Genomic DNA, 14,304 nt, shown 5'->3' on the forward strand with positions numbered 1-14,304 from the left:
GTAGACAGAGACTCTTGGAACTACATGCATTCCTGCGCTGACAAGTTGCCCACGAGAATACCGCACCTCTCTCGGCACCTGCAGGAACTCGTGCTCTTTTCAATGCGAATAACGGCTTTAAAGTGTGTGCTAGCAATGCAATAATTAAATAAAATATTTTTTATATAATAATTGTCCACACAGAACTAGGAATAGCACATAAATTATATGAGCAATCAATTCGTCCGCGGGTCCGATTGAAGAAACATTTAAACATTGATTAATAATTCTAATAAACACTGAACGTCGTTCAGTGTTTGCATCGACTTCTCTGGATCGGAGCACTGTATTATCTTTATCGCAATTTTTATCGATTCTTTACAAACCAATGTCTACAGCAAAAGGGGCTGACCGAGAAAGAAGTTCATAGTAGACTAAAGTAGCTGGTGAAAGTTTTAAATGTAAACATAGTTACCTACTTCAGTAACAGGTGTGGGCGAAGGTGAAAGTGGCATTCGTAATTTCATCTGTGAGAAAATTAGACAAGTTAGTAAAAATGAGCAGGTGTTAAGAATGGTGCTGTAAAAGGTAACATCTAATCTGTCCCATGTGTGTTGACAGTCTCATGAGACACATCTGGTGTGAGACAAGTCCACTCACATGCACACTCCATCTCAGTCATAGTGGAAGTGAAGTGATCAGCACCACGCTCCGGTCACTTAACCGCTTATACTGCCATTGATTAGAGATTGTTAACCCAAGTGGCGCTTTGTGCAGGAACTTTCGGAAAAATTACCGCGTGAAATCTTTATACAAATTCTGTCATTTTGTTGCTATTTCAAAAATATAAAACATACAAATTGTATACAAAATTTGTTTCAAGTCCACCTTATGGTGAGATAGGCTAATCGGTACTGGACCTACAGTTTTTAAGGGAGTCAGAGCCACTATGCCTCCACTATGGCGCAGTGGTAACGTCGTCGCATTGCAATCAATGGGTCCTGGGTTCGATACCTGGTGGAGGAACATAGTGGTTCGGATTCCACTGTAGGTTCAGTCCCGTTTAGCCTACCTGTGCACAAAGTTTACTTAAGAGAATTCAAACAAACTAATTCAATCCCCGTGTACAGGGGATCAAGCCGGGGACCCATTGATTACATTGTACCATCTTAGAGGTCAATAAATCATATACCCTGCCTGTGTAAATTTAAATACAGGGTGCTCGGAAATTCCCCTTACAAACGCCTAGGGCTAGTAGAGGGGACTGAGTAGACAATATTTGGAATAGGAACCTATGTCCGGAAACGTTCCGTTTCCGTGCTACAACCATGACAATGTGTTGGATGTGCCTGTGCTGGTATGCAACCTGGTAGGCAGTACATGACGTCAGAAGATCACCTGATGGCACGTGACGTCTACCCTGCCGCGGTATCCAGCCAGGCTAACAGGACCGCGTACTTGATCTTTCTACAGGAAGTATTGGCCCTGTTCTTGGATGCTGTGCCATTGAACGTCCGTCAGGAACTGTGGTTCAGCACGATGGCGCACCGCCTCACTTTACACGTGACGTTGGGAGACATCTTAACCGAAGATTCGGGCAAAGATGGATAGGCCGAGGTGATTCAACCGCGTGACCACCACGATCGCCGGATTTAACGCCATTGGACTATTTCTTGTTGGGTCGTATGAAGAGTATGGTGTACGAGACTCATGTAGAGACAGAGGAAGAACTGCTGGCACGAGTTCTGGTCGCTGCACAAGAAACTAACGGGACACCGGTGTGATGGAGCGAGTGTACTGGAAAATGATTCGTCGGTATAATGTGTGCAACGACGTTGGTAGTCGTCATATCGAGCCACTGTTGTAGTTGAGCAGTGCCGTATGCGACACATCCAGTGCATAAGACAGAAACAAATTGTTGCGTTCCACTGTCGACACAAGTGTTATTGTGATCAATGAGTAGTACGTTTCTTTGTTGTTCCCTTGACATTGTTACCAAATAAATTTGTTTGTATTATGTACTGTCACACACCATTCAATTCTGTACCTTACGTAACACCTCATTTGACATGGTTGTAATAAATGATTACACTTTAGGTCATCAGGTGATCTTCGGAAGTTATGTACTGCCTACCCGGTTGCGTACCAACACAGGCACATCCGACAAATTGTCATGATTGTAGCACTGAAACGGTACGTGTCCGGATATAGGTTCCTATTCCAAATATTGTCCCCTCTACTAGCATTAGGCGTTCGTAAGGGGAATTTCCGAGCACCCTGTATAGATTCCAAGACAACACGTGTTGCAGTGCTTGATTGCATACAATAATTAAGGAGATAAGCGAACCATTCAGCTTCTTCAATAAACATTTGCAAGTTATATATCATAACATCGATAGAATATCGGTTATTGCTAAATTCTATATCGGTACTTTATTGCTGTGAACCAAAGTTCGGACTGCAAAAACGTTGAGAGATAAGAGTGTGCTCAGTTATATTGACACGCACCGCATAGCAACGAGAAACAACCGTTTTCATCTTTCGCCAAAGAATATGTTGGATTCACAGCTCGGAATAGCGGCCACGGCTACTGCTGGTGTGTGAACTGGAGCACTGTCGAACTGGAAGAGCGACCCTGTTGTCAACTTCCCACGCTGCTTCCAGTTGATTTTCACACGCAGCTTGCTCCAGAGATTATCATAATAAGGCAATTCACAACTTTGCATTCCAAGAAAATTCAGGCCATTGCCTATCGTGGAGACTGCAGACGCTTGGCTTCCATTGGAGAAAGATAACATGTTAAACTGTTAAAATTACATCTATTAAATAATGAAAATTAAATATTTGACTTCCAAACTACGGTATGCGCCAAAATATACAGTGCTGAAACTCGCGCATCTCGAACACGTGGTTGCGTTTGTCGACGGGGCATAGCTCCAGCTGCACGTGTTCGCAGTAGTGAAAAGGAAGTTGTGTTGTGCAGTTGTTGTTGGAAATGGGTCTCTCGAGGAAAAAGTATTCATAGTTGAGCATTATTTCCGCTCATACGGAAGCCGTCGTGAAGGTGGACCGAGTTTGAAAGAGGTGACTGGTCTATATGCAACCCAAATGACAATCGTCCACTCCACATGCCCTAACCTAACCTTAGGTTTCCTGACAGTTATGCAACCCAATAGGCACAATTGTTATTTGGGTTGCATATAGACCAGTCACTATATTGTAACATGTCTTATACTTTTGTTCATCTTTTCATTTCAGTACTGTATATTTTGGCGCATACTGTATGTATCAGGTGCAGAGAATGGCAGAAGGAAGTATGGTACAGGAACGAAATAATGTAATATTTAAGATGAATTATCTTTAATATATACCGTTTTGGACTATGTTTAAGCGTAATATTATGGATTGCTTGCACGTGGTGTGTGTCTGTGCATGGATGAGAATATGTGTGTGTGTGGGGGGGGTGTAATATAAACTGTACTGCCATTTTGTTTATGTGTGTGAAACAGTGAGCATATGCCAATGTGCATTTATTAATTTCATTCTTTTCAATTCTTTTCTATTTTATTAGTAATCATATGTAAGATAATATCGAAGTAGATGGTTTAAAGAAATGGCATTATAGCCTTAACTTCGCCACGTAGCAAAACCGAAATAAATATAATAAAATATGTGCGAATCCGCTTTTTTTTTAATTGTGATGGATCAAAGGCTAATCGATGGTGATGAATTGCTGAAGAGATGTGTCGGACATATTCATCCGAATGCGTTTTTTATTAGTAGATCTAAGAATTTAAGGCAAGAGCCTATCTTGTACACAGTGTACACTATTCATACAAAATTAGACCTATTGGAATATTTGACAGGACTTAGAATGGTGGTGTGCACAAATGTTTATCGTTTAAGTTTAAAAGACATTCAATATAATTTAACATTTTTTACGGACTCTTGTTCTCCATGTATTAATAGCTAGAATTGGCGAAACAATCCATAATATTATAAGTGAACCGTGGCGGCCTCCTTCCCTCATGCATAGGGTAGTAGACGCCTCAGAAGCCCCTTTGATGTATTCACGACCTGCTAAAAAAGATCTGAGACAAAATTTCGTGACGCAAACTAACATTATACAATTGCTGCTGCTCTTTACCTCAGTTTCTGTTGAGCAAAGTTTTTCTGTCTTTGGAAAGATTCTGACACATAAAAGGCTCAGTTTAACTTTGAAAAATTTGGAAAAATTCCCATAATTTAATGCTATTTATGATAACAATGAGTGAAATAACTGTCAATATTTTGCTGAAATATTGTACATTGTTTTTTTTTAATATCTGAAGAAATAAACATTGGTGTAGGAATACCTGATATAATCTGTAGGTTTCTCATTACAACTTTTTTAACATGGTGTAAAATGAAGTTGAAGAGTTGGTTTCAGAACCTAATTTGATTCTTTTTTAAAGTTTAACTTGATACTTTCGGGCCCTTTAAACTCCGTTTCTCTAGCCTAATATTCCACGTTGATCATACTGAGATTATCGCTGATTATTGCTTCAATCTAAGACAAACCACGTCCATCGATTGCATCAAACAACACTTATTGTTACAATATTGTAGTTAAAAATTAATTCTGCCAGAGGCTAATTTGTTACTATTTTGGTTAAGATTTCTGAAATTAAATTATTGAATACGTCATATTTTTTTTAGCATAGGCATTTAAAACGTTAATTTTGCATAACCTTCAATTCGGATTTTGTCTTCAGGCTCGAATACTGGCAACCCCGTAAAAATGAAATATTCCATATATCCTCGCATATGTAGTACTTTATATGATATCTGAAATGTAATTAAATTCCGATAAGGTATCGTGTATATCTGAAATTTCAATAGAAATACATACATTACATGTGCTAATCGCCTGAATTGAAGATTCGTATGTTGTCTCAAATTTTATATATGAAATTTGAATATATATTTGCATGCACATTTCGACATGTTCCCGTCAGCTGTGTGACTCAGAGGCATTCTACGAATATTTGTGATAGGTGGAAACGATTCGTTGGATTTAATAAAACTGTTATTGATTTTATGGATTTTCTGCAATTGTTTATTTGTTTGAGGTAACTTTTGTTATTAGTACAAATAAACTCTCGATGAAGAGGAAACATGATGTTATTTTAATATGTTTTATCCAATCACCTAGCTTCGAGGCAATTTGTTCATTTTGAGGGAAGATTCAGTGTTAATTTTAATCCAGAGATTCGTGTTGTCAATGAGGTTTGCATTTCAGTGCTGATCAGATATAATATTAAAATTGTGGATACGGTGACATTGTACTTGCAAATATGGGTTAAACGAATTTCATAACTGAGATGAAATTCATTACACTAGGTAATTATAAAATAATCTGTCGATTATAAGCACTGTGTTAAATATTGAAAACCTGCTGTTTCGGATATATTCATTGCTTTGTTAACATTAAAGATGATATTCTCTTCTCTTCCAAGTATAATGACAATTTGATCACCGTGTTTTAAGCTTCTGGCAAAGTTAGTTCCGAAAACAGTATTGAACAAGCTCTTTAACTTCTAAACATTAAATATAGTTACTTGCATAAGGAATCACGCAGGAGATCAGTGTTCGATCCCCGAAGGTGCTAGTGAAATCTGTGAACAGATTATCACAGATAACATAATGTAATCAAGGGTCCACAGATAAGATACCTGATGGAAAAATACAATGTTAGCATGTAACTTTAAACTCTAGGTCGAGTCACCACTAGCTTGTCTAAGCATGAAGTGAACTTAAAACGCACCTCTCCAAACATTTTACTTGTCTCAAAATTATATATTGTTCTTACAATGGTGTGATTCATGTAAATGAAATCTTTAAACTGAAACTTTTTGTACAGTAAGCTTAATCTAGACTAGGCCTACAGTTTAAATTGGAATAGTAATTTCTGAAATTTTTCCTCACCATGTTTAGTTTATTATCTGCCGAAATAAGATGTCTTTTAACCACTCTTTCTTTATGATCATGAGTTCGTTTTATGTTGCAGGTGACTTTCATCACAATGCCCTTGGAGATCGCGTGGTCAGCCACCGTGTCCTGGTGGGCAGGGGACCTGGTGTGCAGGGTCATGATGTTCCTCAGGATATTCGGGATATTCCTCTCCGGATTTATACTCATCTGTATTAGTGCTGATAGGTGAGTAAGTTCATTATTTTCCTCTACGAGATGCATACCAAAAGTCCGTACCGTTTTACTCTCATTTAAAAACTATTGAAATACATCTTTATGTGCGAATTACTTTGGGCCTTACGGTGAAACTGCACAAAATGGCAAGCTTCTAACTATAACCAGCTTTCGGGGTGGTTCTGTGAAAGAACGCTGCTTTTGATACTGACCTGTGGAGAGACATCTTGCTGTGATCAAGGTTCTCGTCTGCACGTGGTGAGAAAGCCGTCAATATTATCAGTTGACGGATGTTTTTGGGGATAGTGCCTTCGCTGACTGTACTGTTCGGAAGTGGATTCGTGAATTTAATGGCGGATAGCAATCAAATTAAGATCTCCCGCCCCATTTGCGCCACCATTGCAGAAAAGATCACTCTTGTTGAAGTCCTGGTCATAGGTGACAGAAAGCTAACTGTTGATCATATTCTCTCATGGCACTGTCGAAGAATGCTTGAAGTTATCCAAGGTTCTTCACGGTGTGTCTCTTGACAGCTGGATGAACAGATAAAGGCTTTCCCAAGGACAATTTCCCGGTAGTCTTCGAACAACAAACTATGCAAGTCGTGGGAAAATATTGGTATGTATGATTCCAATGGATGTAACCTATATTTTCCTTTTCAATCCAGAAACAAGAAGATAGTCCAAACAGTGAAAACACTCCACTTTTCATCCATCCAAGAATTTTGCCAGGTCCCTTCCATTGCAAAAGTTAGTGCCATATTTTGAGACAAATTGGGACCAATTACGGCTGATCTTGTACCAAAGGGACATATAATAAATGGTAGTACTTTCTCAATTTTTTAGATAAGATATTGCTTTCTATAGTGCAGCAACATCGGCCAAACCTCTTCCAATAGTCTTTTTCCACTGGGATAATGCACCGTCTTACACACCATATTTTTTATATATATTTTTACAGGATAAGAACATAGAAATGTTTCCCAACCACCCTACTCACCAGCCATTTTTGTCTGTTTTCAAACCAGAAGGATTCATTGCGAGGCAGACATTTTGCATTCAAAAGTACTCCGCGAAGTGCCATTTTTCCATTGTCTAAAACACATCCCCGAAAACAACTTCTTAGACAACTTTGCTAACTGGGAAAAAAATATGACAACGGTGTGTATGTCAACTTAGATGGGAATTATCTTGAAAAGTGACAGAAAGATACCATTCCAAACCTAACAACTTTAGAAGACGGACGTACGTAACAAATAAAATTGCTCTTCATATAGTTCAATCTTTCATCTTGGCTTTAACCCTCTTTTAATATCACTTACATCCGCTTAGCTATATTGGTCTATGTAAATACTGTAACCGCGTGTTCGAATATAGCCATGGGATTTACTTTCGGGATTGAGAGCAAAATCCTTTTCATTACAAGCTGGAAACGGTTGGGAATTTGTCAGAATCTACAAGAACAAAAAAAAACTTCATTTTGTCGAGTAGAACGTTTTTGTTTGATTTTTTTCCCTTGGTACGAACTAAATACCTAATTTTGTCTCCACTTACAAAAATGTGGCATGGTTACCACGAAAGATTTAGATACTTTTGTTGAGGGAATGGAAAATAAAACATATTCCAGCAAAAATTAGCTCTCCTCTTTTTTCCTTCTACAGTTATTGTGTGGTAGAATTTGCCTATGTAATAACTTCTGTCATAAGATAGGCAAGACGAATGGTCAGTGAAAGGAAAAAGGACTTAGCTCACTAGTGACATGAAACTATAATGCCTGCACATAAAACTCTTTTGTTCACTGCCTAAGTAAGGTCTTCTATTTTCATTCAGCCTTGTAAGTTGGCTTTCTTAGTTCCAAGAAAGGAAGCAATTTGCTCTCTTCGTTTCCCGCCCTTTGTATGAGATAGTTCATTGAGCTCCCACGTAGAGTGAAAGCATTCATTGGCGCTTAAGCCCTTTCCAATGCCACCAGCTACTCAGACTGGCTTCCTTTTTCCTCTCTTCAATCTATTATTCTCTTATACTACCATTAAGCCTTGTTTCCATGATATGAAGAACTCAATATGCTGACCAAGGCAGAAATTTATTTTATTATAAAACATAAACTAAACGTAACGTTTCAACCTTCTAGCAGGGTCTTCTTCAGACTATGTACCAAGTACAAATGTAATAAGGTACAAGAACAGGACGATATATATACACAAAAATACTCTCCTCCAGACTATTAGAAAGTTGTTCTCTTTTTAAAGCCTTTCTTTGCGCTAGTATGATTGCTTTTGAGTAAAGAAATGCAAGTGAGGATTTGGTTGGGGAGTAATTCCGTTCCTTCTCTGTCTTTCAGGTACTTTGCTGTGCTGAAGCCGATGAATCTCAGAGATGTGGATCGGAGAGGGAAGCTGATGATATCGGTTGCCTGGGCAACGTCTGTTGTTTGCAGCGCGCCTCAGGTAAGCGATGCACTCTCAAGAAGAGTTTTCTGCTCGCTTCAAAGCGTCTTTCATAGAAGCAATAATGTATGTATGTATGTATCCCTGGGAGGAAACCTATCAAGGTTTTCTATAAGCTAAGATTTATGGAATTGAAAATGCCTGGTGTTGTCACGTTTGGAAGTGTTGTGGATGGTCGTTGTCATGGGCATCGCCACAAATTTTGGAAGGGGGTCAGGCCATTGATGGAACTTGAATACTAAAAATAATAACAATAATAACTGTTATGACTATTACACAATAATAACTATTACTAATAAAAATATATCCATCGTATTCCATATGTACGTACAATGTACTATTACATTAATTATTATTATCAATGTTATTATAGTCTTAGGAAGACTTTTCTACTAGTTTCATCAGATGAGTGGATCCAGCATAACTGTTTTTCTTTCTACATTTCATAGAGTTGGTTCATAGAAAATCGATGTTATTTCATTTTGTTATTTACATTTTTACATCTCATTCAAGAGAAAATTTAAAATTATGCGAAAATTTGACTCATAAAGTTTATCTGTGTCAACTCAGACAGAAAACTTTAATATTGAAATTTCGAAAACCATAACATCATTATTCTTTGGATAAAATGGTAGAATATGAAAACATAGCCTAATTCCTGCAAATCACACTCATCGTTTTTGATCTAGCGCATTTTTTTACTTTAGTTATTCTGTTCGAATACTAACTGAACTTTATTTCTGTTATTAACTATAAAAATAGAAAACTTTCTGTTTTCTTCAACTTGAAATAAACAATACGAATTTCCAGCGGTCGACACCCATGATCGTTTCAAATATAAGATCTTCTGAATCTTGTCAAAAAGGTCATAGTTGTCGAGATCACATGACGTCTAACTGCCACGTGGCATATTCGGGTTCGATTCATGAGTGATATCAGCAGGTTTTCAGTCAGTGTCCTTAAATAATAGCTCTGAAGTTTACCAGCCTCTCATCAGTGGGCACCTGGAGTCAAGCCAGTGTTGTACAGGCGATTGAAGCCCCTCTACTCCACACACACACACATATATTTGGTGTACAAATTAATTCTCAACCTCTTTCAAAGAAACAAAATGCTTATTCAAGAAAAATAGTCGTACATTTTAAGAGGCAAATTAATCTGCATTGCATTATACGCTTTTGCTATATTTTGGGCATTTGGTGAATTCATTTGCAATAGAACTACGCCTATTTAAGCTTAACACTCACTGATACGCGGAGAAACGCGACAACAGAACGCGACAGACGCGTTTTTCCGGCGTCTCAGTGGACGATAATCTTGAAGATAACCTGTAGACTTTTGACACGCAAATTCCGTGCTTCGGTTCCGTGCGTTTCCCTGCAGTGGGCATTACACCATTTGATTTCAATAGAAGCAGACAACAAAAGTTCTGTTGCCGCGTTTCGCCGTGTCTCAGTGGACGTCTACAAACTAGACAATGCTATTTTCCACCTCTTGAAAGTTTCTGAAGTGAGAATCCACTAGGAAGGTGCTTCAAGGACAGGAACAGATGGTAGTCTGAAGGGGCCAGGTCAAGGTCAAAAGCCGCCATGAGATAAGTGGCACTGAAAACAGCATGTTATTATATAAGTTTTAATTTGCAGTGAATAGAGCATCTCCTTAGATCATTTAGCCTTGTGAGGCCTAGCGTTATCATGCGGCAGTATCACCTGCCTAGTTTCACTTCCAGTGAATCACTTACATTGATTTTTAGATTTTCGTTCAACAGTTGCTCCGATTCTTCGTCCACTTTCTTTGGTTGTCCAGGACGCTGTTTATCTTTCATATTTCAATTTGCCTTCTGGAATCGCTGAGGCCACTTCTTGCATGTGGCAGCCTCAGAGGCATTTTCTTCAGTTGATATGCAAAAAGCATACAGTGCCTGATGTGCTGCTTCTTGATCAACATCATGCTCACTACTGCTTTTTTGTTACGTCGCCTGATGGTCGGGTATTTTACCTTCTTGGGTTGCTATTGGAGTGCCCAAACATGGCGGGGAAAGTTCCAATATGAACAATTGCATGTGCCGATGATTTTGACACTCCCTCCTCTTTTGAAACACGCCGTAGAGGTTTGTTTGGAGAACGTTCTAACGCTGCACCAATATCATCGAGTTTTGCTTCGGTTAGAATCCGTCGTTTTTGCTTAGGTGTTTTAAAATTTAACGATCCAGTTTCTCGTAATTTAAGGACAAGATGTCTAATCGTATCTCTATGTGGAGTTGAAACGCCTGGGAATTTCTGTAAAAATTGCCTACACACGTCTCGACACGAGTCTGTTTTCATGTACGTGTCATACATAATAAATCTTTGTTCTAACGTGAACCTTGCGGCTGGCATTCCAATCGTCTAACTGACACAACACATACACACTGCAATAACACAAACAAGTAACTGCAAGTAACCAAGAATAACACTCTTGCGCACAGTACGAAATTAACACGCTCTTGGTTTACATCTGCTCGCCACTATATTCGCAGCTCTGTCTTCATCTAGTCGCGAAAGAACAAAAAACTCGAGCTCGGAGATTTCGGATTGCAAGGAAGCTCACGAAAACCATTGACTTTTAACGGTTTCGTCTGCAGCGTAATCTTGATACAGTGTTGCACATTCGAAACCTCCAAACGATTCCCATCGCCACAAAACTCTTTCAAGGATATAAACTTTAGCAGGACGTTACTGGTCAAAATTATGATTAAAATGTTCTATTATCTGTGGCTCTTAACATCGTTTCTAAAGCGTATTTTTTTGTGTATATAAGGGCAGAACTTGGATGAATTACAGATGATGAATTATAACACAGGTTAGTGCTCGTTCTGCAATATTTATATAAATGTCTGCATATGTCCATAAAAATAAGCGGGTATTACAGGCCGCAAATGTCGGCATCTCCGTCAACGCCGCCCGCCACGCTTCTCCCGATCTCTCGGCTGAAGATCGAAATGGACGCACTGTACATATCAATAAAAAGGCTTTCATACAGCGCAAGTACTACTATCCCGATGGAATCAGTGGTGGCGACATTTTGAAACTCGTGGCAATTTATCATTGTTCTTGCAAATGAGCTAAATTTCCTGTCAGGGACTGATAAATTGGAATTTTGTTTGCGTCTCTCGAAGCATTGTCATTCCGATGTTAATTACACCTCCTTTGTACAGTATCAACGTTCGCAGTTAGTGGTGTTCGTGTTTTACCATTCTTGTTTGTTTTGGGAAGAGAAAAAGGTAGACCATTCATAAAATCTCTGAGCGGAATGTACTTGTGAAGTACATTCTGACTACATTTCCACCGAGATAAATGGCACTGAAAACAGAATGATATTATATAGCTAAGTTTTAATTTACAATGAAACTGAAATTTCAAACTTATATTTTCGAATAGTCCCTTGTTGTAGTGTTTTTTACATTTAAACATGCATTTCCGTTTTCTAATGATGAAGTTTAACAGAAAATAAGGAAAACGTGTTCTAAAACATGTGCTATTTCGGTTGAAATATGTACGTATATGGCATTTAAAAGCAGAAATCATTAAATTGAGATATGTTTTATTTTTTTGTTGTTTAAAATGCATCATTCCTCTCGAAACATGGAGGGGGTACTCAAAAAGCTGAGTAAAGTTCTACAAGGCATTCCTCTCGGAGGCAAATATAAGCTGCTGAAGACCTCAAAGGTTACGAAAAAAGTGTCCGTGAATATCGACGTAACTCAGAAAGTAAGTGTAAGGCTAAGTACATACAGAAGCAATCCTGATCAATTAAGAAAGGTAAGATACAATTTTCATTGATAACTAGAAAATTTACAGCTGAAACTAAAATTATTGACTTTTAAAGTTACAAATTTCTTTTTAAAATAGAGCTAAAACAAAAACAGGTTTTGAGTCTAAAGCTGTCATTGCAATTTACGAAACGCCGGCCTCCGTAATGGAGTGGTTAGCTTATTGCGCTACGACACCAGGGGTCCCGGGTTAGTATCTCGGCCTGGGCAAGGTTGTTCTTTGTCCCTTCATCAATTTCATCACATCATCACTCATCGTCATCTTTGCGATTAGCCAAAAATTACAGAAAAAGCGACATGAAATAAACCAAATCAACCAACCAATTACGAAACTTTAGAATGGGACGTGTGTCTTTTCTTTCGATGTCGATTTTTTTTGTTGGTAATTTGGGAATTTAAAATTGCAGCACTTGTTATTGTCTCTTGAAGATGAAAATTCAATTTAAAAAGCCCGATACGTTAAAGGAAAATGTATGTTTTTTCCGCTTATTAAGCTGAAGTTTTAATTACAAATTCACAAGAAACGTTAAATTCCAACGTCTGTTATTGTCTAAAGCTGTATTTTAATGAAAAGCAAGGTAATTTCAACACTGAACAATTTTTATTGTGATTTCAATAAATTATAGATTTGGAAAGCACCGTTCTCTGTTGTAATTATTTTCAATGTAAGGTATGGAACTGCAAATAGTAACAATATTGGTATTTGAAACAGAATTTCAATGGAAAGTACGCGTAAATTAATTCGTTACCTCATTACCACAATCGTAGACGCAGCCCAATTGAATATTTAACGACGATCTGATCCCACATCCTTAGCTCTTAAGTAGGGCGTCTCCAAGAATTAGGTGAGGAAATTTCCGCCTGACAAGTTTTCTGAGAAGTTCCAAAATCCTTAACTCAAGTACTTCTCATTATACCATCGTAATAGGAAGATGTAAGGACAAAAGATCTGTAGGGAAACTCGAGGCTAATTTGTCTTTAAATTATTTCTTGGATCCGCATTGTTGAACCTTAATTTCATTGTTCTCTCCAGCTTTGATAATGACTATGTACGCCCATTCATTGACAAAGTTCACGCCACTTTTGTTCTATTGTTCACTTTATCTCTTAATCTTTCTAATTTGCAACATCGTGTTGTTCTTGTAGCGTACTAACAAACCGCCTCTTCAATTTTAGTGGGGAGTTGTGATTTTACAAATTCTACACTTACAGAATGATGTTCAATTATTCGTCTATAATAATTCTGGGTCAATTAATTTGTCCAATATCCTTGTTGTTAAGGTTACGGAAGACAGTCACGATTGGCCTTGCTTGTCCTATTCTAGCAACTGTTTGATCTGTGATGTAGGATATATTTCTACACTTTTTCCAATAAAATATTACAAGAGTCGAATGAAAAACTTAAAAGTTCAATAAAATTGCAGGGCAATACAACTCAAATTTACATGAGGTATCAACTGTTATTTACAAAACTACCTCAAGGTTGCAACACTTATCAAGTGAGCTTCAAAACGCCATTTTTGTTATTTTAAAGATGACGCCTACTGTAGGCAATTGTACCAGTTAGGAGGATGGGTTTCTTGACCTCTGCCGGCCTAATTCTCCAGCAAATGAAAATTCAATATCTCTGTGCATGCTTACCACACCAGAAAGTTTACTAATGGAGGAGAAAGTTCGACAATGACTTCGCAGACAGATGGGTGGAAAGGCTTTCGTAGTTTCTCATGGTCATGAGTGACTGAACGTGGACCCCAAGGATTTATTCTTCTTAAAGTATACAGGAACTAACTCAAAGTTGAAAATATACGAGGTATGTTCTGAAAGTAATGAGCCAAGTGATATTACTCAAAGTCAGAAACCACAATTTTTATTCTACCTATAG

General features: G+C 38.1%; 1 protein-coding gene across 1 annotated transcript in view; it reads left to right on the forward strand.

The window, feature by feature from the left end:
* LOC145986551 (adipokinetic hormone/corazonin-related peptide receptor variant I-like) overlaps positions 1 to 14,304 on the forward strand; it is a 237,536-nt gene that overhangs the window by 175,528 nt on the left and 47,704 nt on the right. The window contains exons 2-3 of the mRNA XM_083120692.1: positions 6,029 to 6,177; positions 8,506 to 8,611. Of these exons, the coding sequence (XP_082976818.1) occupies positions 6,029 to 6,177; positions 8,506 to 8,611 (255 nt within the window). The remainder of the gene's footprint in view (positions 1 to 6,028; positions 6,178 to 8,505; positions 8,612 to 14,304) is intronic.

The sequence above is a fragment of the Lepisma saccharinum genome, chromosome 1 (genome assembly GCF_977018435.1).
Source record: "Lepisma saccharinum chromosome 1, izLepSacc3.1, whole genome shotgun sequence".
Lineage (NCBI taxonomy): Eukaryota > Metazoa > Arthropoda > Insecta > Zygentoma > Lepismatidae > Lepisma > Lepisma saccharinum.